The sequence below is a fragment of the Thamnophis sirtalis genome, unplaced genomic scaffold, assembly GCF_051295495.1.
Source record: "Thamnophis sirtalis isolate CommonGarterSnake01/CBP01778 unplaced genomic scaffold, rThaSir2_p1.2 scaffold_4, whole genome shotgun sequence".
NCBI classification, from domain to species: Eukaryota; Metazoa; Chordata; class Lepidosauria; order Squamata; family Natricidae; genus Thamnophis; species Thamnophis sirtalis.
In genome coordinates, this window is record NW_028261384.1 from 125635439 (window position 1) to 125659294 (window position 23856).

The 23856-nt window shown below is 44.2% G+C and overlaps 1 protein-coding gene across 1 annotated transcript in view; it reads left to right on the forward strand.

Annotated features, from left to right (window-relative positions):
* The window catches only part of TEP1 (telomerase associated protein 1), a 197400-nt gene that overhangs the window by 125740 nt on the left and 47804 nt on the right, over positions 1–23856 (forward strand). Inside the window, exons 25-39 of the mRNA XM_087714127.1 lie at positions 268–384; positions 1077–1194; positions 2181–2372; positions 3553–3743; positions 5553–5706; positions 6221–6400; positions 8713–8805; positions 9264–9396; positions 10977–11127; positions 13157–13296; positions 15296–15384; positions 16099–16213; positions 16997–17222; positions 19817–19934; positions 21457–21581. Coding sequence (XP_087570253.1) covers positions 268–384; positions 1077–1194; positions 2181–2372; positions 3553–3743; positions 5553–5706; positions 6221–6400; positions 8713–8805; positions 9264–9396; positions 10977–11127; positions 13157–13296; positions 15296–15384; positions 16099–16213; positions 16997–17222; positions 19817–19934; positions 21457–21581 — 2142 coding nt within the window. The remainder of the gene's footprint in view (positions 1–267; positions 385–1076; positions 1195–2180; positions 2373–3552; positions 3744–5552; positions 5707–6220; positions 6401–8712; positions 8806–9263; positions 9397–10976; positions 11128–13156; positions 13297–15295; positions 15385–16098; positions 16214–16996; positions 17223–19816; positions 19935–21456; positions 21582–23856) is intronic.

The following is a 23856-nucleotide window of genomic DNA, read 5'->3' on the forward strand; positions in this document are numbered from 1 at the left end:
AGCTCTCCAAGCCAGATAAGGTCTGTGACTGTAAATCTTCCCTCGAAAGACTTTGCTGTATGTGAATGAGCAGAATTCACAGTCAATTAATAAAAGGAGTTTTTGTCTTGGGACAAGGAGCTTGCTGCATGCTATCGGGAAGCCTCAGTCAGAACATTCTTTTCCACACCTTCAAATGCTGCTTTTTAACCTCAACAGCAATTCTCACAGAAGGTGGATTGTCTTAATCATACATTTTGAGCAGTCTGTCTGTCTCGCCCTTCTCAGCACCGTACCAGAAGCGTGGAAGAAAGATTTTGGAGCTGAATCAGAAGAAGCTGCCCAACGCATGTCTGATTTGAAGGAACATCTCAGGAAACATGGGAGCTTGGCTGCCTTTAGCAGGTAAAGGAAGTGACAATTGTGTATGTACAACTGGGATAGCTGCGGAGTAAGATGGAGAACATATAGGTGATCCTCGAATTAACGACCACAACCGAGCCCAACATTTCTGTTGCTAAATGAGACAGTGAAGGGAGTTTTGTCCTATGTTATGACTTTTCTTGCCACAGCTGTTAAGTCGATCAGTGCAGTTGTTAAGTTATTGACACGGTTGTTAAGTGGATCTGGCTTCCTTATTTAACTTTGCATGTCAGAAGGTCACAAAAATAGCAATAGCACTTAGACTTATATACCACTTCATAGTGTTTTTACAACCCTCTCTAAGCGGTTTACAGAGTTGGCCTATTGGCCTCCCAACAATCTGGGTCCTCATTTTACCCACCTCGGGACGATGGAAGGCTGAGATAACCTTCAGCCTGGTGAGATTCGAACTGCCAAACTGCAGGAAGCCGGTGATCAGCAGAAGTAGCCTGCAGTATTGCACTCTCACCACTGTGCCACCGTGGCTCTTCAAGGCTGATCACATGACCCTTGGACACTGCAACTGTCATAAGTACATGCCAGTTGCCAAGCCTCTGAATTCTGATTGTACGACCATAGGTTGTAAGTGTGTTGCAAAGGTTGTAATTGTGAAAAATGGTCATAAGTCGAGGACTACCTGTAATGTGCCCTAACCTTTTTTTCTTTTTTTGTAGCTATGGCTGTGAGTGGGGTGGAGTTGCCCAAGGCCAGCCTTTTGTGAAAGGCCTTGAAGATTTTGGCCACAGAGTCCTGCAGGATGTGTGGAAATGCCTCCAGAACCACTTCATTGAGGTATCTACTTTTTTTTTTTACCAATAAAGGAAATATTTATAGCTTGGGGTTGAAATAAGGGTTCCTCGGAGCTCTCCGAACTTGGTTGTTTTCTTGCAAATGTTTTATTACCCAAACTAGGTATAGTGATACCTCGGTACTTGTCCATAATTGGTTCCGGGAGGCACGATGAGTACCAAAAACAATGAGTAACAAACAAAATTTTCCATAAGGAACAATGTAAATTAATTTGATTTAACTCTCAAACCAAAGGCAGTGCACATTTTGGGACAATATGTAAAAAGATAGGATTGTATATCACTACCTGAGATAGTATAGGATTGTATATCACTACAAATTAATACATACTTAGATTAAATAAAATAAAAGCTTCACTTTGTCTCAGGAGTGAAATCCAGCAGGTTCTGGAGAACCGGTAGTGGAAATTTTGAGTAGTTCAGAGAACCGGCAAATTGCCACCTCTGGCTGGCCCCAGAGTGGGTGGGGAGGGAATGGAGATTTTGCAGTATCCTTCCCTTGCCACACCCACCAAGCCACACCACGCCCACCAAGCCATGCCCACAGAACCGGTAATAAAAAAATTTGAATTTCACCACTGCTTCGTCTGTATTGATGAGGAAAAAAAGGAAAAAATACACAGAAGCTAACCTAAGACTTCAAGGGGATGTAAACAGGAAAATAGTTACCCTGTGACTAACACGCCAGCCTCTGATTTGGTTGGAAACGATAGTGGGTCATGAGGCAAAGAACACTGACAAGTTCTAGCTTGCACGTTGAGTATCAAACAAACAACAAGTACCGGGGCAAAATTTTCTCATCAAAACGCATTGAGTACCAAATTCGATGAATTTCCAAGCAGTTGAACTGAACTGCACTGTATCATCAACCAAGCTCAAGACTCTTTCAAAGCTCTGCTATAGTTGAGCTTGCCAAGAAAGTTTATTCAGAAATAAACTGAGCTTTATTTCTCTCGTCTCTCAACTTAGGGAGGTGAATCTGAACTCCCAACAGGCTCAAAGGAAGAAGAAGGAAACACTCTGCAAGAATCTTTCCAGGAATCTCAGCAAAGGAGATTTTGTGCCCGGACGAAGCTTCTGAATACCACAGCAGCTCAGATGCGCGGTGGCAAACTTTATGTTGTGAGCGGTGAACCTGGCCAGGGAAAGACAGTTTTTTTGGTGAGCACAAAGGGAAGGTTGAAGCAGTGGGGAGATCTGGAGAACTTGGAACAAGATATGGAGATATGGAACCTTAATATATAGCAGTGATGGCTAACCTTGTTGTTGCATGCCAAAAGTTAGTCAGGAAAGAAGGGGAAAGTTTTTTATAGGGTGATATGATTAAAAGCTAGACTAAGTGATAGAAATAAAGGGAATATTAATGTATTACATTTGTATTTGATAAAATGGAAGTAATAATGAGAAATAGAATAATTAAATAATGAAAGATTGTAATTAATATAGATGTATATTATTATGTGAATTATATACCGTATTTTTCGGAGTATAAGATGCACCTTCTTCCCTCAAAGGGTGAAAAGCTGGGTGTGTCTTATACACTGAATACAGCATTTTTGCCTCCCAAAACACCGCCCCCTTTGGAAAAATGGCTGGGCATAGCCTTTGGGAGGCTTCCAGAGTGCTCTCGGGGGATGGGGAGGGGAAAAAAATGAGTGAAAAATGGTCCGTTTTTTGCTCATTTCCCTGCCCCCAGGAGCACTCTATAAGCCTCCTAAAGGCTATGCACGCCCTTTTTGGCAAAAAACAGCTGGTTTTTTCCTTCCCCCCCCTCCCAGCCCCTAAGATCACTCTACAAGCTTCCTAAAGACTATGCGTGACCTTTTTTTGACAAAAAAAACGGGCCCATTTTGCGAAAATGCAGACCTTAATTTTTTTTCTAATATGCCTCTTCAAAACCTTGGTGCATCTTATACTCCCGTGCATCTTATACTGTGAAAAATACGGTAAGTTGATTGAATTGAATATCCAATCTGATCGGTTTTGTTTGTATTGGAATGCATGGTGCCCAGGTGCCACACTGTTCACACAATGATTTGACATTTTTATTTTAAAAAAAAAACTTGGGGACAAAAAAGAGACAAAGGGTTTTGTTGGAGAACTTGAGGCATATTCATTCCCCTCTGTGGGAGATGAACTTTTGCCTCCTTGTGTTTTGATAAAACTTGGACTGAAATGCTCCCCAAGAGAAAATTCTCCAACCAGGAAGGACTAGTGATTGGGTTGGTATTTGAGGTTGGCCGCTTTAATTCCAGGTTTGATGGGATTATGGAAGGAAGGTTTATCTTGGCTAGAATCCGTGACTGAAGGTTTTTTTCTACTTTTCTCTCCATCTCCACAGGCAGCCCTTGCAGAAAAGCTCAGGAAGATGGTCCCGCTGCATGGAGAAGGCCCTCCTCCCAAGTATCATGTTGTAGCCCATTTCACCAAGGCGGGACCCAATCAGACCAAAGCCCAAGTTGTGCTGGATCACATCTGCGCCTTGCTTAGGAAATTACTAGAGAACCCTCCGACCCCACCTAGAAGTTACAGGTTGGTTGAGTCCTAATTCTGCAGCTCTAGGCTTGACTAGGGAGATGTTGGACATCTCAAGACTGCCCTCCCAAGTATTAGTTTAGTTTACTTTGTTGTCATTGCACATGGTACAACGAAATTAAATGCTGTCTTCAGGGTACAAGCTTTTGTTCGCATAAAGGCTTAAACCTCCCCCTCTGCTCTTGCCGGATTCACTATTCCTGTCCTGCCGGTGAGCTATGTAGCCTTCCAGCTCAACAGCTGCATCCAGAATGAGTGAATGAAGCCAAGTTTCTGTGATTAGCAAAACACAGCAGTTCCTGATGTATTTAGTCTTTGCAATATGTAGCCTTCATTCGTTTATTTTGTGAGTAAGAGATCTTGCATTGGTAAGAAATATACTTGGAATTGGCACTACAACCAACAACAGCAAACACCGGCTGGCAATCTAAACGCCATGATACCAAATCCTTAATCTCTACCCACACCGACACCAAACGGCACCAGTTCGATTGGAGCAACACAGAAATCATTGGCCCCACTGCCCCCACCACCTCACGCTCGTGAGTTTATCAAAGCCTGGCACTCCACAAGCAATTCCAACAACAGACACACTGACCTACACCCAGCCTATGAACCCCTCAGAATCCAAATCAACCACGCAGCCAATCAGAGTCTGCACCGACCCTCAACCAATCCATGCAACTCCACGCTCCCAACCAGCACTTCATCTCCTAGTGACCATCACCCAGGGATGAAATCCAGCAGGTTCTGACGGGTTCTGGAGAATCGGTAGGGGAAATTTTGAATAGTTTAGAGAACCGGCAAATGCCACCTCTGACTGGCCCCAGAGTAGGGTGGGAAAGAAGATTTTGCAGAGTTATTCCCCTGCCACGCCCACCAAGCCACACCCACCAAGCCACACCCACCAAGCCACACCATGCCCACCAAGCCACGCCCACACAACCGGTGGCAAAAAAAATTGAATTTCACCACTGCCCTCACCTGATGTTACCTCACATCTGACAAGATAACTATTCAAGATTTTTAATTCACCTGCCATCAACACTTTAAAATAGAATAACAGGGTTGAAAAGGACCTTGGAGGTCTTTGAGTCCAACCTCCTGCTTAGGCAGGAAACCCTATACCGTTTCAGACAAATGGTTATCCAACATCTTCTTAAAGACTTCCAGTGTTGGAGCATTGACAACTTCTGGAGGCAATTTGTTCCATTGATGAATTGTTCTCACTGACAGGAAATTTCTCCTCAGTTCCTAAGTTGCTTCTCTCCTTGATTAGTTTCCACCCATTGCTTCTTGTTCTACACTCAGATGCCCTGGAGAATAGTTTGACTCCCTTTCCTTTGTGGCAACCCTATCATAAGATCCTATCATAAGACCCTTATTTGACACATGAACACATGAGGCTCATAAACAGGTGAACACTGACATTCCTTAAGCTCCGCTGAAGATGTTTACTTAGCCTGGTGATCAGATTTTGGAACCCAACCCACAAGCTTAGAGAACGAACCTTCACCCTCACACTACAACAAAACCCAGAATTCCCAGTCAGTCGGTTCATGGGGGCTCCTTGGTAGTTTTCTTCCACGTGTTTCATTTCCCGAACTAGGTAACATCATCAGTGCTAGTAAGGAGTGGGGTTTGCTCTCAGTATATACTCTAAATGGCTTGCCCTGTTAGTGTGAATCACAGCAGGGGCATTCTGGGAGTTGAAGTCCACGCATCTTCAACTAGTGGAGGTTGAAAATCATGGAATTATCCTGATCTTGCAAAGAAGGAAAGAGGGATGTTTATTTTTGCTTACAGAGGGCTTGTAACCCAGTTTGAATGCCTTCTCCACGCGGTGGCCAAGTTGCTGAAACGGCGCCAGTCCTTGGTGCTTTTGATCGACGGAGCTGACTTGATCCACACTGCTGGAGGAGAGCTGGTATCTGACTGGCTGCCTGAAAATATGCCCCAGGTAAGTTGCAGTTTCCTTTCATATCCTTCCCAGGCTTTGGCTCCGTTAGCCTGCTCCACATAGAGCTGTGATGGCGAACCTATGGCATGCGGGCCACAGCTGGCATGTAGAGGCCTCACTGCGGGGACCCCAGCTCAGCTTCACTGCTCATGTGCCTCCTGCTGGCCAGCTGGTTTTCGGGTCTCTGCTGCACATGTGGGGGGGGGGGGTAGGTGGGGATGCGTGCATGCACAGGGGTCATGCATATATGTACAGGAAGCATGCAAGGCATCCTGCATGCATGCATGGAGAAGAGGGAGGAATTGGGAAGGGTTGCACACACATGCGTCAGGTGGGGCGCATGTGAGGGTCATGCACATGCTTGGGGGCCACGCATACAGGGGGGCATGTGTGCATGCACGGGGGCATGTGGGGGGGTCATGCATGGATGTATAGAGGACGGGTTGTGCGGGGGGTTGTGTGCGCACCACTGACCCGGAGTCTCATCCTTCCTTGGCTCTGTGTCTCCCTGCAGCGAGTCAGTCTGGTTCTCAGCCTTTCTGCGGAGTCCATGTTGCTTGAATCCCTGAAGCAGCGGACGGATGCCGTCTTCATTCCCCTTGAGCCTTTGGCCCCTCCAGACCGGGCTGCCATCGTCCGCAAAGATTTGGCCCTGCATGGGAAAAAATTGGAGGAGTCGCCTTTCAATAACCAGGTAAACCAGTCAAGGTTGACTCAGCCTTACAGCCTTCCGAGGCAATGGTGGGTTCCGGATCCCGTTGCAACCGATACGCTGCAACGGGGCCCAGCGTCCACTACATGTACGGGCGCAGCGCACACATGCGTACTTACCGCCTGTGACATTCCAGCTGCTTGGTGGAGCGTCACGTAGGCGTCGTATGCTCTGTGCGCAAAAGCTCCAGTCGGCTCAAATACAGGTAAGGAGGTCGGGCGGGTGGGCCCTGCAGGGCATCGTACCGGAACGGGTGTACCAATCGTATCCCACCACTGCTCCGAGGTTAGTCAAATGAGGACCAGGATTGTTGGGGGCAAAATGCTAACTCTGTAAACTACTTAGAGAGGGCTGTTGTTCTGATCCGGCCTTCACAGAAGCGAGAAACAGACTCCCTGCAAAGAACCCCCCGCTCTTTATTTACACATTGGGAATCAACTGCATTCACCAACAGAAAGTCCCGGCAAGGATCCTACAAGAAGTTAACTGAAACAATAGTCCTTATAAGCACATTATGATCAATGCAAGGCTGTAAGCTGCAAATTAAGTTAGTTCAATCAGAGAAAGACAAACCTCAGTTTTGGCAACACAGTCTTTGTCACACGAAACACACAAGGAGCAAACTTTCCAGAAATGCGAACGATAGCCTGTAACAATCAAACCACTCCCTTCTCCTATTTATTCTCCAGCTAGGGAGGGGCCAGTCAGCATCCACATTTGTTTTGCTTCCCGAGCCGGCTCATTGTCCTCCGTTGTTCTCTCCTATCTGCTCTGCGCATTCGCGCATCTGGAACTGGCCCCAGCTGTTCCTCCTCCTCACTCATCTCTGACTCCGAAAGTAGCTGCCTCTCCGGTGGCTGGGAAATATCAGACGGCCCTAGATCAATCTCTATGTCTCGTACGGAGCATCCTCCTGAGCCCCCCCCCCCCCCGGCTCCAGAACTGGCTCAAGTTCTTCCCCAACCTCCTCATCATCTGAGTCTGCCACCAGCTCCGCTGGCAGCTGGCAGGCCACAACAGCTGTAAAAGCCCCGTGAAGTAGTATACCGTATTTTTCGGAGTATAAGACGCACCAAGATTTTGAAGAGGCAAATTAAAAAAAAAACCTTTTTGCACTCTGCAGACCTCCCAAAAAAGGCCCTTAAAAAAAAAAAAAGGACATGCATAGTTTTTAGGAGGTTTATAGAGTGCTCTTAGGGACTTGAGGGGGGGGGGGAACAAGAAAAAACCCAGCCTTTTTTCACTCATTTCTGCTCTTCCCAGCCCTCAGGAGCACTCAGGAAGCTTCCTAAAGACTCTGCACAGCCATTTTTGCAAAGGGGGAAAGGTAAAAAAATGCTGTATTCGACGCACCCAGATTTTCACTCTCTTTTTTGAGGGGAAAAGGTGTGTTCTTATACTCCCAAAAATACGGTATTGCTAAATGGCAAATCTGCAGATCTAGCCATGGTCAGTCTTGAACATTCTGTACAAGCGCAACCCCCAAATAACCATCGGTCATGCCTCTAGCATATTCAGGTAGTCCTCGACTTAACAACGGTTCACTTAGTGACTGAAGTTTACAACGTCACTGAAAAATTAAATTGTTAACAATTATGTCCGTTGCAGCATCCCCATGGTCACGTGATTTGTAGTCAGCTGCTTGACAACTGATTCACATTGTTACGGTTCCAGTGGCCTGGGAGGTGGGGGAATTCACGTGATCATCTTTTGCAACATTCTGACAAGCGAAATCAATGGGGATGCCCGATTCACTTAACAACAATGTTACTAATTTAACAACTGCAGTGATTCGCTTAACGAATGTAGCAAGGAAAATCGTTAAATGGGACAAAACACATTTTTTTTTACTTAGCCACATAAATTCTGGTCTCAGTTGTGGTTGTAAGTCAAGGACTACCTATATTGTCCCTACAGTGTAAATCAAATGGGATGGGAGCGCTTGATGCAGAGCCTTCAAAATTCAGGGGCTTCTAGCATTAAGGAGACCCGGGCTCAAATTTACATTCCTTCCTGAAGTTCATGGGGAGATTGTAGGCTAGCGAAGTCGTAACCCATTCTATTTGGAAGGAATGGGATAAAGAGTGGGATGAAACTCAACAAAACAAGGAATTTTGTTTCTACTTCTATAGGGTGGTGCCTTCCAGATGCTACATAAGGGCTTCTTTATCTTCCCTGGTTTTATTAGCTGGGAATTATGGGAGTCCTTGACACAGGTTTGATGAGAGGGTGAGGCAGAAGATTGGGGGACAGCAATGGAAAGGCACAGTGGATCTAATCTCTTCTCTCCACAGATGCGACTCGTGCTTCTCAAACGTGGCTCTCGGCAGCCTTTATACCTGAGCTTGCTAATCCAGGATCTGCGGCTTTTTGCCCTCTACGAGAAGGTAAGGGATTCCCTTTGAACAGGTGTGTCAAAGGCCCATGGGGTGCTTAGATCTGGCCCGTGGGGGCCGCCCTCAAAACAGTGAAGGACCAGCCCATGGTGCCTCTGCCAGCGAAAACAGAGCTCCCCCTGAGCTGGTTGCAGGAGGCAGTGGTGGCCGAAAGCGGAGCTCGGGAGCCTGTTTTTAGTGGCAGAGCGCTCGGGCCACCACAGGTACCCCCGACACCAGTGACATCAAGCTGGCCACGCCCACCATGGCCACGCTCATCCCAGCCTCCCCTCCCCAAATCAAACACAACTCCAATGCAGCCCTCAATGAAATAAAGTTTGATACTGTCTTACAAGAATTCTTGGGAGAAAGGGAGGCTTGGAAAAACAAGACTTCTGCACATCGCTGAGGTTTCATCTGTCATTCTTTTCTTTTTTTCTTTTTAAATATATCCATCTTTTTGGTCTCAGCTCTCGGAACGGATCCAGAAGCTTCCCATCTCTCTCCCCCTGATGATGCAACACTTGCTGGGTTGCATGGAGCAAGATCACGGGCTGGAGCTGGTTGCTATCACTCTAGTGTCTCTCTGGGCCAGCAGGGATGGTACGTTGCAAGGGGTTGTTATGTGCGAATATTCAGAGGGTCTCTTGCTTAGGGGGTGCCAGTGCCAGTGGTCATAAATAAGGGAGTTTCGTGCTCCCTGAGCTTGGTTGTTTTCTTGCAGATGTTTCATTACTCAAACTAGGTAACATCTAGGTAACATCTGAGCCACGATAGCACAGTGTGTTAAAATATTCATGACTGGGAGAGACATGGGAACAAGGTCAGCCAATGAATAGGCATAGCAACTAAGTCAGCCAATGGGAGCTGACATAGCAACTAAGTCAGCCAATGGGAGCTGACATAGCAACTAAATCAGCCAATGAGCGCTTAAACCGATCTGCGTCTGCAGAGAATTGAAACAGAAACTAAAAGAAAGCAGTCTGCTGCTCTGAGAAGTAAACTAGCAGTCTGTCTGGGCTTGTCTGCTGAAATGAAACTAACTACTGTGTTTGCCTGTAACTCTCCTGCCGTGTTTACTTGGAAGAACCACCTGTTGGTATTGTACATTTATTCATATATTATTATGTATATAGTTAATGAATCCAGTTGAACCAGTTATCTCTGTGTGTTTCTGGATCTGAATTTATGCAACGAAGTCTGACAGAATGCAGTACTGCTCACTGCTCACTCCAGGAGTTCGATCCTGGCCAGCTCAAAGTTGACTCAGGTTTCCATCCTTCTGAGGTGGGTAAAATGAGGACCCAGATTGTTGGGGGCAATAGCAATAGCAATAGCAGTAGACTTATATACCGCTTCATAGGCCTTTCAGGCCTCTCTAAGCGGTTTACAGAGAGTCAGCATATTGCCCCCAACAATCTGGGTCCTCATTTCACCCACCTCGGAAGGATGGAAGGCTGAGTCAACCCTGAGCCGGTGAGATTTGAACCGCTGACCTGCTGATCTAGCAGTAGCCTGCAGTGCTGCATTTAACCACTGCGCCACCTTGGGGCAAATACGTTGACTCTGTAAACCACTTAGAGAGGACTGTAAAGCACTGTGAAGTGGTATATAAATCTAAGCATTATTGCTAACATCAGTGCTAGAAGGGAGTAGCAGTTCTAGCACTGATAATATTACCTAGTTGGATAATGAAAAGTTTGCAAAAAACAAATCAACCACCAAGCTCAGAGAGCATCAACAACCTCTTGTTTCAACCCTGAGGTACAAATATTTTTTTATTAATGTGATATTTGATGAGTGGGAAGGAGGAAAGCCATCTTCCAGGCATGTTGTGGTGTAAGATTTGAACTTGACTCCTGAAGATAGTAATAGCACTTAGACTTATATACCGCTTCATAGTGCTTTACAGCCCTTTCTAAGCAGTTTCCAGAGTCAGCCTATTGCCCCCAACAATCTGGGTCCTCATTTTACCGGCCTCGGAAAGAATGGAAGGCTGAGTCAACTTTGAGCTGGTCAAGATCGAACTCCTGGAGTGAGCAGTGTGCAATACTGCATTCTGTCAGAGTCTTCATGTCACCTTCCCTAAATGACAGAAGAAAAGAAGGAGATGTATAAATATAATTAAGGCGGTGCTTTGATGCAAAATACCTCTAAATTGCTCCGTTCTTTGATCCCTGCAGGATTAATGGAACAAGATCTCTATTCTGTCCTCGCTATGTGGAAGGAATTAAATGGAACTACCGTAACCTTGGAAAAAGCCATTAATGCTGGAAGACACGTTGGCAGTTTCCCTACAGCTCTCTTCTTTGACCTGCTGCGGAGCCTGAGGGGGTGAGGAACTCACTTTTAGGGTTCTGGCTGAACAAAGATAATTCTCCTCTATAGGGTGTGAGTTGCTGTGTGTGTGGTAGATGCATAAATGGGGGCTTCGTGCCTGGGATGCCAAAAAAGAAGTGGAAATTAGATTATGTGGTCACTGGCCTGCACAAATATAAACAACCAACAGGGGGCAGAAGAGAGACATAAAGACTCTGTAACTGCTCCTCCTTCCTAATCATCTGGTGTTCTCCAATTTTGGTAGCCCTAAATAACGTTTTCCATTGATTTTTCTGGGTGACTTTGAACCCCAATTGTAGTCTCTCAATCTAGTGCAGGGATGTCAAACTCACATTGTCACAGTGTCATCACATGACATATTGCAGATTCCCCCCCCCCCCCTTTGCTAAACCGATCGTGGGCATGAGCAGCGCATGACACATCTGCCCCAGGGGCCGTGAGTTTGGCAGCCCTGATGTAGTGTATGTCATATGGAGGGCAGACTCTTAAGGATATCTGATTGTAGGGGGTCACCAACCTTTCAGATCTCAGGGACCACTAAATTCATAATTTTAAATCCCGCGGACCACTGATGTGATCTGCCTAATGACTGGCTGCGTGGGCGTGGCTAGGTGGTCATGTGACTGGGTGGGCGTGGCCAACTCGGTGTTATTTACATCGAGGGGCTCCTTGCCAGCCTCTACTCGCCCCTCCCCTGCCAGCCACTCCTCACCTATCCGCCTGGGCTTCTTAGGGCCCCAACAGGAAGCAGTTGCTGGAGCTAAGCAGCCACCATGAGAAAGAGTTGGCAAAACAGCTCAGTTCAAATTGGATCTGATCGAGAAGGAGTCTCAGTAGAAACACCTCACTGAGGACTTCCCAGCAGAGGGGAGATCTGCGGGAGTGCAAGACCAGGTACCTTTGCCTGGGGGTTCAGCAGGCTGAGATGGTCAGCCAGTTCCAGGCCATAATGCAGTCCCAGTGGAATAAGACCCTCCAACTCTTCGCCACTAGCGGTGCTTCCCTCCAGCCTTCTCCCAAAGCCCCACGCCAGGAGGCTGAAGCAGACCCCGAGTCGGAATTTCTGCCCCCCTCTGACCTGCACAAAAAGACCCCGAAGGGGGAGACTCTCTGTAACAACACAAACGTCCATTGCACATATCAATCCCAGGGGACCTAGTTTTAGGACCCCTGATTTAGTGCAATATGAAAAAAGGCAAATAATTTTTCTGCAAACCACCAATGTTTTCTCACAGACCCCCAGTGGTCCGTGGACTACCAGTTGGTGACTGCTGATCTAGAGAGGTGATGGCAAACCTTTTTGCAAAGGCATGCCAAAATTGTGGTCATGCGCTATCCCGTGTGCGCATATGCCCACACCCACAATTCAAAGTGCCCCACCCATGACCCCCCCCCAAACTTCTGGTTAGCCTGTTGGGTCCGTTTTTCACCTTCTCCAGGTTTTAGGAAAACATTCGGAGCCTGAGGAGGGCGAAAAACAGGTCTAATGATTAGCAAACTTCCGGTTGCCCTGTTGGGCCTGTTTTTCGCCCTCCTCAGGCTCTGAGGCCTGAAGCCTGGGGAGGGGGTGAAAACAGCCTTCCTCAGCCTTCCAGAAGGCCAAAAACCAGCTGGCCGGCATTGGCATGTGCGCCAGAGTTGACAGCTCACGTGTGAGCAAATATGGCTTCGTGTGCCACCTGTAGCACATGAGCCTTAGGTTCGATATCACGGATCTAGAGCCATGTTTCTCAACCTTAGCAACTTCAAGAGGTGTGGACTTCAATTCCTAGAATTCCCTTATCAACAGGCTGCCTGGGGAATTCTGGGAGTTGAAGTCCACACCTCTTGAAGTTGCCATAGTTGAGCAATACTTGTCTACGGTGGCAGAAGTGTACAGATGTAAAAGGCAAGTTAACTGAGACTCTTGCCTAAATTCTTTACTGAGGCGGTAGTTTCATCCTGAAGTGGTTGACAATGATTTTTTTTTAGGACAGAATGGGAACTAGGAAACTAAATCCATCTATCTGCTATTTCTCCATAGTCTTCTTGGAGCTTGCGGTTCCCCTTCGGAGCTCCCAGGTTCTCGGCTGCAACTTTGCGGCGCCCCCTTAAGAACGGCGGTAGAACGGCGCTACTTGAAAAAACCAGGACTGGAGCACACTGCTCATGTGTTCTTGGCAGGTAACAATTCTTTCAACCTTTTTTTCCCCTTAATTTTTTCCTCTTAATCTTCGGCGATATTTAAATTCAGGAAGGCCGCAATTAGTACGACTTCGAAAGGTACAATATTTGTTTTTAATGCGAATTGAAATGATCCCGGGTTATGTTTATGGCAGCCCAAAATTCAGTTAATTTGAGGCTGGCGCATGTGCAATTGAAGCTACCACATGTTAGGGTTTTTGACACTGCCCCAAAAGGAATGACAGAAAAACAGAGTTGGAAGGGACCTTGGAGGTCTTCTAGTCCAACCCACTGCTCAAGCAGGAGACCCTATACCAGAAGTGGTATTCAGCAGGTTCTGACCAGGTCTGGAGAACCGGTAGCGGAAATTTTGAGTAGTTCAGAGAACTGGTAAATGCCACCTATGACTGGCCCCTCCCCAATTTATTATCTGCCTCCTGAGTCCCAGCTGATCGGGAGGAAATGGGGATTTTGCAGCAAACGTCCCCTGCCATGCCCACCATGGCATGGTTCTAGATTGCTTCATTCCTTGTTTAGAATAGAATAGAACAGAACAGAACAGAACAACAGAGTTGGAAGGGACCATGGAGTTCTAGTCCCTACACCACTTCAGACAAACATCTTCTTAAAGACTTCCAATGTTGGGGCATTCACAACTTCTGGAGGCAAGTTGTTCCATTGATTAATTGTTCTAACTGTCAGGAAATTTCTCCTCAGTTCTAAGTTGCTTCTCTCCTTGATTAGTAGCTTGAGTTCATTTTCTTTGTGGCAACCCCTGAGATATTGGAACACTGCTATCATGTCTCCCCTAGTCCTTCTTTTACTTAAACTAGACATACCCAGTTCCTGCAACCGTTCTTTATATGTTTTATCCTCCAGTCCTCCAGTCCCCTAATCATCTTTGTTGCTCTTCTCTGCACTCTTTCTAGAGTCTCTATCCATTGCTTCTTGTCTTGCCTTCAGGAGCTTTGGAGAAAAGAAAGAGACTGTCAGAAGTTTAACAAAGAATTTGTCCTAATTATATTAGGGCAAAAAATTGATGTAACTGAAAAACATGAACAGGGTCGTAATAGTACCAAATGCTAAAGATATTAATGTACCTGAATCTATTGCTTTTACAGTTAGTCCTTCACTTATGACCATAGTTAAGCCTGGCAATTAGGGTTATAAGTTGTAACCATTGTAAAACAGGTCATCACAGGACTGACCTGACTTTATGACCTTTTTTGCATCAATCATTAAGCGAATACCGCAGTCGTTATGTGAACCCATTGTAAATTGAGGATTGTATCTGTATTTTGCTTTCTGTAACTGCACTGAGACTCTTTAAATTAACAGTTTAAATTAAAAGTATATTATTTATATTGTTTTCTGTAATACTTCATTAATATACATACCAGTGGTGGGTTGCAGGCAGTATGCCCCGGTACGGGCATACCAGATCCTGCCTGGAGCACTGGGTACTGTTCTGATATGGTGCTTCGGAGGGCCCACCTGCCCGTCAGCGCTACTTACTGTGTTTTAAAGCTGTTGGTGCTTCCGCGCATGCGCATGGCACGTACAGCCCCTGCGTGACGCTCTGCTGAGCAATTGGAGCATTATGGAGGCTTGGGGAAGCATCATTTGATGCTACAATGCAGGAATACACCATGCGCATGGATGTAGGTGACGCAGGGCCGTTCCAACTGTGCCAGTTGGAATGGAATCCGCAACCCACCACTGATACATATCAGCTGGAACCAATTTTCACATTTTCCATAAAAATATCACTTTGGATAATACAAATTAGAATAACGAGACCATTTGGTGAGATTCATTCACTGTACTTTTTGAGATCTATCTGTACTTGTGTTTAATTGTGCCATCATTGAACAGATCATTGCAGCACCCCAGCCAACCTGTAGAGGGAAGCAGTATTTTTCATAGTGAGAGACAGTGTTTAAATTCAACCTGTTGGGGGCAGTAATGAGCAGTTGCCTAATATTTTTCTCCTCTGTAGCTCACTGGTGGAAACTTTCAGACCCGGATGGCTCCCGGACCTTCCAGAAGTCTGAGGCAGAGGCATTAACTGCTCTGCCATACCACTTGGTAAGTGACTTGAAAGCTTCTAAGCTTTAGAGAAGCTGAATTTGTCTGAATAAAAGCAGTTTCTTGGAGATTTAAATGGTTATAGAGAAAAATGAGCAAAATAATAGATTCTGTGTACATAAGGAACTGGAAATACATCTTTTAGGGAAAAATCCATTTTAAAACAGATCTTTACATACAGAGTTCTTTATTTTTTCCCCTTTCTGTTCAGTCATGTCTGATATTTGGAGGCTCCTTTGCAAGTCCCTGCAGTTTTTGGGAAGTGTTTTGCCATTGCCTCCTTCCTAGGGTTGGGAGAAAATGACTGGCTCAAGATAATCTAATTAGCTTTGTGCCCAAAATAGGACTAGAACTCACGGCCTCCTAGTTCCCTTCCTGGCTGGGGAATTCTGGGAGTTGAAGTCTACAAATTTCCAAGTTGCCAAAGTTTATTTTTATTTTATTTATTTTGTCAAGCATGTATAACAGATATAAGTATAAACATGATTATGAATACAGGAAATGGATACAAATAAGTGGGGATAGAAGGACAGAGATGGAAGGGACGCTGGTGCGCTTATGCATGCCCCCTTACAGACCTCTGAGGAATGAGGTGAAGTCCACAGTAGACAGTTTAAGGTTGAAGCTGTGAAGGTTTGAGGATGTAACTACGGAGTCAGGTAGTGCATTCCAGGCATTGACCACTCTTCTTGAATTATAATAATTCTTCCACAGGTCCAAAGTGGCCATTTGGATGTTCTGGCTTCTTTCCTGACTGATTTAACGGTTATCGGTGCTCATCTTCATCTCGGCCTCCTCCGTAGCCTCTCTGAAGCCCATGCACTCTACGGTGAGCCACTTTGGGATTGAAAATAGGGGCTCAAAAAGCATTGTTGTGATTTCCCCCCCCCTTCCCAAGTCACAGACTTGGAAAATGGCTGCAATATTTTAGCCGGGAGGTAAAAATTGCAGGCTTCATTCAGGGCACGGATATCCAACATTGGCAACTTTAAGACCTGTGGACTTCATCTCCCAGAATTCCACATGCTGGCTGTGGAATTCTGGGATTGAAGTCCATAAGTCTTATAGTTGCCAAAGTTGGACATACAAGTACCGTGTTTCCCTGAAAATAAGACAGGGTCTTATTTTCTTTTGACCCCCCGAAATAAGCGCTTGGCCTTATTTTCGGGGAGGGCTTATTATTTTTGAGGTGTAGGAGGCGGCGAGCGTGGTCACCTCATGGCTACTGCTGTGTTGCACATCACTGGTCCTGCCACTCTTTTTGCGGTGCCCATTAGTGACAGAAGGGGCCTGGTGGCTAGGATTGCGGGAGTGGCCATTACATAAGAGCATGTGGGGTGCATGGGGCATATTCCCCCTCCCTTTCCCCCTCTCCGGCCTCGCTTCCTCACCTCGTGTTGTTTGCGCGGCACGCAACCACAGGAAATGGCGGGGACTGGCTGCACATGTGTTAAAATATTTTCAGGGAGGGCTTATTTTTGGGGGAGGGCTTATTTTAGTGCATGTGCTCAAAAGCCCAATTGGACTTATTATCCAGGGAGGTCTTATTTGGGGGGAAACCGGGTATCCTAAAATTGATTGAAAATATGAATCTCTCCTTTGTCTTCTGTAGCAACAGCTGCTGGCTCAGAAGCCAGCGAGGCAGTCAACTTATTCTCTGACTTTTTGCAAAGAAACTTTGGGCTGCTTTCCCAGAATCCTCTACTGCTCTTGCAGCAGGCAGCTAATGAACCCAGTTCCTCAGGCCTTTGCATACAAGCCCAGGTGGCGCTCGAGAAATGCGGGAAACCTTTTCTGAAATGGATTAACAAGCCTGAGAGGGCCCAGCAAACCAGGAGGTAATTCTCTATAGGAAAGATGGGGTCCTTGTCTTCTCATGTCTTTTATTGTCTCCACCCACCCCCCACCCCCAACCTCTCCATCATTTATCAGAAAGGGACTTCTTTTTTTTGTTGGTTCGAAACAAAATAACAGAGTTGAAAAGGATCTTGGAGGTCTTCTAGTTCAACCCTCTGCTCAAACAGGAGACAAATGCCCCAAACTCTTTTGGGGCAGCCAATATTTTGTTGTTTATCCAAATAGCTTCTTCAATCTTGTCAAGTTGGTTATTTACATCCCAAAGACTTTCTGTCTATTCCACCTAGCAATCTTATTCAGATCAGGGGAGAAATTAAGCCACACCAGAGGATATAGATGGGGTACTATAACCAACTTGCTCAACTTGACTCCAAGATGCTTTTTCAAAAGGAAACTGACTGTTTTTTTTCCCTGAGGAAGAAGTTTTGCTTCTCATCCAAGAAGCTTCATCAGTTGTCATCCAAGAAGCTTTAGAACCGACGAAGCATGCAAAAGAATCCATGATAGCATAGGCCAGTTTTATATATATATATTTATATACATACATACATACATACATACACACACACATACATACATACATATATATACACACACACACATACATACATACACACACACACACATATATATAGATATATATATGTGGGAATCGAACAAAAATCGAAATGTGTGTGTGTGTGTGTGTGTGTGTGTGTGTGTGTGTGTGTGTGTGTGTATATATATATATATATATATATATATATATATATATATATATATATATATATATATATATATATATATATATATATATATATATATATATATATATATATATGTTGTATTTGTGCTGATAAATAAATAAAGGGAGACTAGTATAGATCTATTTCAAGCTATTTAGCTCTCATCAGCTAGCCATACCCTTACTGGGATTTGAACCTGGCCTATATTACATCCTAGGCAAACTTCTTAGCCATTAGGCCACAGGCTCTTATCCTGTTATCAGCGAAGCCAGGGTGAAAGGTATCTATTACATATATACATATACACATACACACACATACATACACACACATACATACACACACACACACATACACACACACATACACATACATACATACACATACACATACACATACACATATATATATTTAGTGTCACAACTCCTGGTATGCCCCAATTATGGGAGGAAGCTAACAGCTTCCATTATCTGTCAATCGGCTCGACACAAGAGTCCATCACGACAGAAACCCAATATTTTTACTGTTGCCTTTGTTTTATTTGTGTTATTTTTGTGCTTTATTTTTTATGTGTGTATATATATATACACACACATACATACATACATACATACATACATACATACATAAACACACACATACTATAGAATTAGACAATTGGCAAAAACTTTGGGAAAGAAACTACAAACTATGTCAATAGCACATAAAGAAAATCTTTACAAAATGTTCTACAGATGGCATTTGCCACTAGCAAGAATGGCAAAGATGTTCCAAAACACCTCACCAACATGCTGGAAATGTAAACAGATACTGGGTTCCTATTACCATATGTGGTGGACCTGTCCAACGGCGAAAAAAATATTGGTTAAAGATAAAAAGGTGGTTAGAAGAAATGACAACACAACAAATAAAACCAGAATTGTTCTTGCTAGGTATATTACTGAGAAAATATAATAAAATAAGTACATATTTAATATTACATGTAATAACGCCAGTGAGAACTATATACACACAAAATTGGAAAAACAGAAATATACCTATATACCTATAGATGAAAATATAATAAAGAAAATATTAGATTATGTCAAAATGGACAGGTTAATGATGAAAATTATGGATCAAGAGGAAACAATACTATTTAATTTGGGACCTATTTTATAAATAGTTAGAGAATAGAAGCAGGTTAGCAATTTATAATTAAGGACGATGAATGAAATAAAAGTGTGTGTGTGTGTATGTATGTATGTATGTAGGTAGGTAGGTAGGTAGGTAGGTAGGTAGGTAGGTAGGTAGATAGATAGATAGATAGATAGATAGATAGATAGATAGATAGATAGATAGATAGATACACACACACACACTCTCTCTTATGGATTATATTTGATTATGGATTAAATTGTATAGAACAATTAGAAGGGAAGATTACATTGTATGTACTATTCTCATATTATGAGAAAAATGGCTATAATTATGGTGTGTATAAAACTCTGTGTATTTAAAAGAGATGTGAAACAGACAGTACACTGCCGTTGCAGAAATGGAAACATTATGTATAACAAAGGAAAATCCATAATAAAAACAATTTTAAAAAAAAGAACTGATGAAGCTTCTTGGACGAGAAACAAAACATTTTCTTCTTAGAGAAAAACACTCCAGTTGCCCTTTGAGACAGTAATGATCTGGATGATTGAGAATCTCCACATACATTTGCTTAGATGGAAGAACTGCTTGTATAAGTAGCGAAACATTTTATACTGAAAAGAAAAATGCAGCTGCCATAACTTAATTTCCAGGCAGCTCTAACTGGATGACCGAGAATCTTCATTGGCCTCTTTTCTTTTACTTAACAGCCTCGTTTTGAACCTTCCTTCCACTCCTTCATCTGTTTCTCTTGCTCCTTCGGGAAAACTGGCCATCGTGGGTACTGTGGAGGGGACATTACATCTGGTAGAGATGAATACTGGACAGGTAAAAGTGACAACGTTTTAGTTTCAGAAGTATTCAGGCTGTGTCCACTTAGAGAAGTTTGCTTCCCAAACCTTTTCCTTCATTATTCAAGTGCTGATCTGAAAGTCTTCTCAAATTTCAAAGGCCAGTTGTAAAACTTTTCCTTCCGCACCCTTTATTACTTTGAGCAGTCATGAAACAACTGGTCATAACTTGAGGAGAGCCTGTATTATAAAAACAATATCAGTGAATGGTCTTTATGCCATATCAACAAATTACCATTGGTAATACATCCATTTTCATCTTAATAGGAATGCCTTGGGAGGTTTTTGAATATATTTTAGTATACATGGGAAACTTTAAGTCAGTTTAAATCAGAGGTGGGTTCCTACCAGTTCGCACCTATTTGGTAGAACCGGTTCGTCAAATCTACCAAACTGGTTAGAAGAGGTTCCACCAGTGGACCCGGAAAGCAGGCCACACCTACAGGAGAGGTTCTAAAATGTTTTGAAACCCACCACTGGTCCTTGGATATGATTATTCTACACTGTCATGCTCATATATATAAAACTCAGTGCCTGTGTGAAAGGTAAGGATGACTACTGCGTTTGTGGTGCAATCAGAACATTGCGTGTGTTGAAGTTGTTTTAACGCAAACCAAAGATGCCTTTTAAAAAACAAGTTTACATCATATTCTTATGCATGCCAGTGCTGTGTGTGAGGTAATTTAAGGTGGTTCTGACAAGTGTCGTCGGCATCTTCATATCCGGTCACATGGGCGGCAAGCCACTCCCATCCGGTCACATGGGCAGGAAGCCACTCCCACAAAGGAGGCCACACCCACAGAGTAGGTTCGAACAATTTTTGAAACCCACCACTGGTTTAAATGTGGCTGTTGTGATGGATAATGGGTTTATGGGTGATTACCCAAACAAAAACCACTTTTAGCTAATTTGGGGTAATTTCTCCAGGTTTTGGGGAGCACGGAATTAGAACATATCTGCAGTTCTTTAGAGCAATTGTCTGTTTTTGCAGGGCTGCACAGTGGTCACACAATCTTGGGAACGGAAAGAGTTGGTTTAAAGAGCTGCTGAGATATGCTATGTACACGCCTTCCATGTACTTTTTTGCCTTTTTTAAAACCATTTTTAACTAATTTTCTTTTTTTTTTTAAAAGAAAGAAAACAAATAAGTAAAATTCAAAAATGATGCAAAGATAATTAGTAAGCAAACAAATAAGTTACAATGAGGTACCGTTATTGCTCAGTATGGCGTTGATAAAAAGTTAAATATATTATTTTCGACAATAAGGAAAAGGAGTTTTAGAGACCTGAGCCAAGTGCCACCATGAACAAAGAAGAAAAACTGCTAAAAACAATGTCTTTAATCTTTGAAATTGAAGCCTGCATAGGCTGCTGCTTTATAGCCCTCTGCCCAAATTCACAAAGCAAAAAAATATTTGCATTGGATGAATATGGTTGGGTAAAAGAGGGTCATTGGATATGATTTCTGATTGCGAATTCTCCCCCTTCCGATGATTTAGGAACAGAAATCCTTGCTGACCTCTTGTGATGGAATCTCGGCCTGTGCCTTCTTGTCAGAAACAACGGTTTGTCTCGGGGCATTCAATGGACGCTTTGAACTCTGGAGCCTGAGAGAAGGATGCAGGTATTACGGGCTGAGGGAATTTTTTTTTTAATCTTGAATACAGATAGTCCTGGAATTACGACTGCAACTGGGACCAGAATTTCCTTTGCTAAGCAAGACAGTTATTAAGTAAATCCTGTTCCCGGTTTTGCGACCTTTCTTCCCACGGTTTGCTGGAAGAAATGTCCTTCAGTTCCAAGTGTGGGGAAAAGACACTGGATTCATGGAGGCCGTTTGGAAAGATGGTTTTAATGGTGGACAGGATCACATGCCTTGAAGATGTTGGGTGAAGAAGAAAAAAAGGGGAAGAGATGCTGAGAGTGCCTGAGTTTTATACCCTCTCTAGGCTTTCGAATTTGAGCTTGTATTCTTTTTGGTTGTCAGAGTTTCAGGGACAATTCTGTAGGCGGTTCTGAGTCCCAGCTTGGTTGAGTCTTGCTGAATTTATTTATTTATTAGACTTATATACCGCTTCATAGGGCTTTCAGCCCTCTCTAAGCGGTTTACAAATTTTTTTAGCAAATTGAGTCAGCAACTTGCCCCCACAGTCCAGGTCCTCAGTTCACCCACCTTGGAAGGATGGAAGGCTGAGTGGACTTTGAGCCGGTGAGATTTGAACCGCTGAACTGCAGATCACAGTCAGCTAAAGTAGCCTGCAGTACTGCACCCTAACCACTGTGCCACCTCTGCTCATGCTGATATAATCTTCCCAGGTGCCATGTAGTGAGATGGGTAGAGAGCTCTGGGCAATTCCAAAGTAATAGAATAGTAATAGAAGGAAGTACATCTTTGGCTCAGGCCTTAATGGCCCATTGACAAAGGTGGTGTGTGTGTGTTTGTGTGTGTGTGTGTGTGTGTGTGTGTGTGTGTGTGTGTAAGTTTCTGCCTCCCTTTTAGAGGAAATATTCTGCCCTTTTAATATTTCCTAAAATATCTCATTTTTCTAGGAGAGGGGTGGGTGCTGGCTTGCTACAGGTTGTTAAATGATCGCTGAAGTTGTGAAACCAGTCCAGTGGTGGGTTGCAAGTGATACGCCCCAATATGGGCGTACCCGAGCCAGCCTGGAGCACTGGATACAGTTCCGGTATGGTGCTCCAAAGGGCCCACATGCACACCCTTGCTTCTTACCTGCCCTTTAAGCCTTTGGCGCTTACGCGCATGGCACCTGTGCGATGCTCCGCCGAGCAGCTGGAGCATTGTGGAGGCTTGCGGAAGCGTCGCAGGCCAGTACGATGCATGTGTGTGCTGCGCGCATTTGCACATGTGCCATGCGTGCGCTTGTGGGTAAAACCGGGGCCGTTCCAACTGTACCAGTTGGAATGGAATCCGGAACCCACCACTGAACCAGTCATAGGATTCCGGGATGCTGCAACATGCTGATTGCCAAACACTCAAATTTTGATCACATAATCATGGGAATTATGTGACAGTCTTAAGTGTAAGGGCCAGTCATAACTCATTTTTTTCACTGCCGTGGCTAAATGAATGGTTGTAAGTCAATACTACCATATTTTTCGAAGTATAACACGGACCAAGATTTTGAAGAGGCAAAAAAGTTTTTGCATTCTGCAGACCTCCAAAAAACGGCCCATTTTTCGGTTTTTGTGTCAAAAAAAGGGCATGCATAGCCTTTAGGAGGCTTATAGGGTGCTGCTGGGGGTGGGGGCAAAAATGAGCAAAAAAATGGCCCGTTGTTTGCTCATTTCTGCCCTCCCCAGCCACGAGGAGCACTCTGGAAGCCTCCTAAAGCCTCTGCACGGCCATTTTGGTGAAGGGGGCAGGGTTTCAGGAGGCCAAAAATGCTGTATTCGGTGTATAAGACGCACCCAGATTTTCAGCCTCTTTTTTGTGGGAAAAAGATGTGTCTTATATTCTGAAAAATACGGTACCTGAAATGGAAGAAAAGCACAGAACAGCAGTTAAGTAAAGCTGGAGGGGACGTGGTAGTTCCAATATTTGAGGAGGTGCCACAAAAAAAGAGGGAGTCAATCTTTTTTCCAAAGCACCTGAAGACAAGACCAGAAGCAAGGGATGGAAACTAACCAAGAAAAGAAGCAATCTAGAATTGAGGAAAAATTTCCTGACAGAACAAATGTTTAATGGAACTACTTGCCTCCAGAAGTTGTGGGTGGTCCAACATTGGCGGTTTTTAAGAAGAGATTGGATAACCATTTGTCTGAAATGGTATAGAGTAGTGGTCTCCAACCTTGGCATCTGTAAGACTTGTGGACTTCAACTCCTAGAGTTCCTCAGCCATCTTTGCTGGCTGAGGAACTCTGGGAGTTGAAGTCCACAG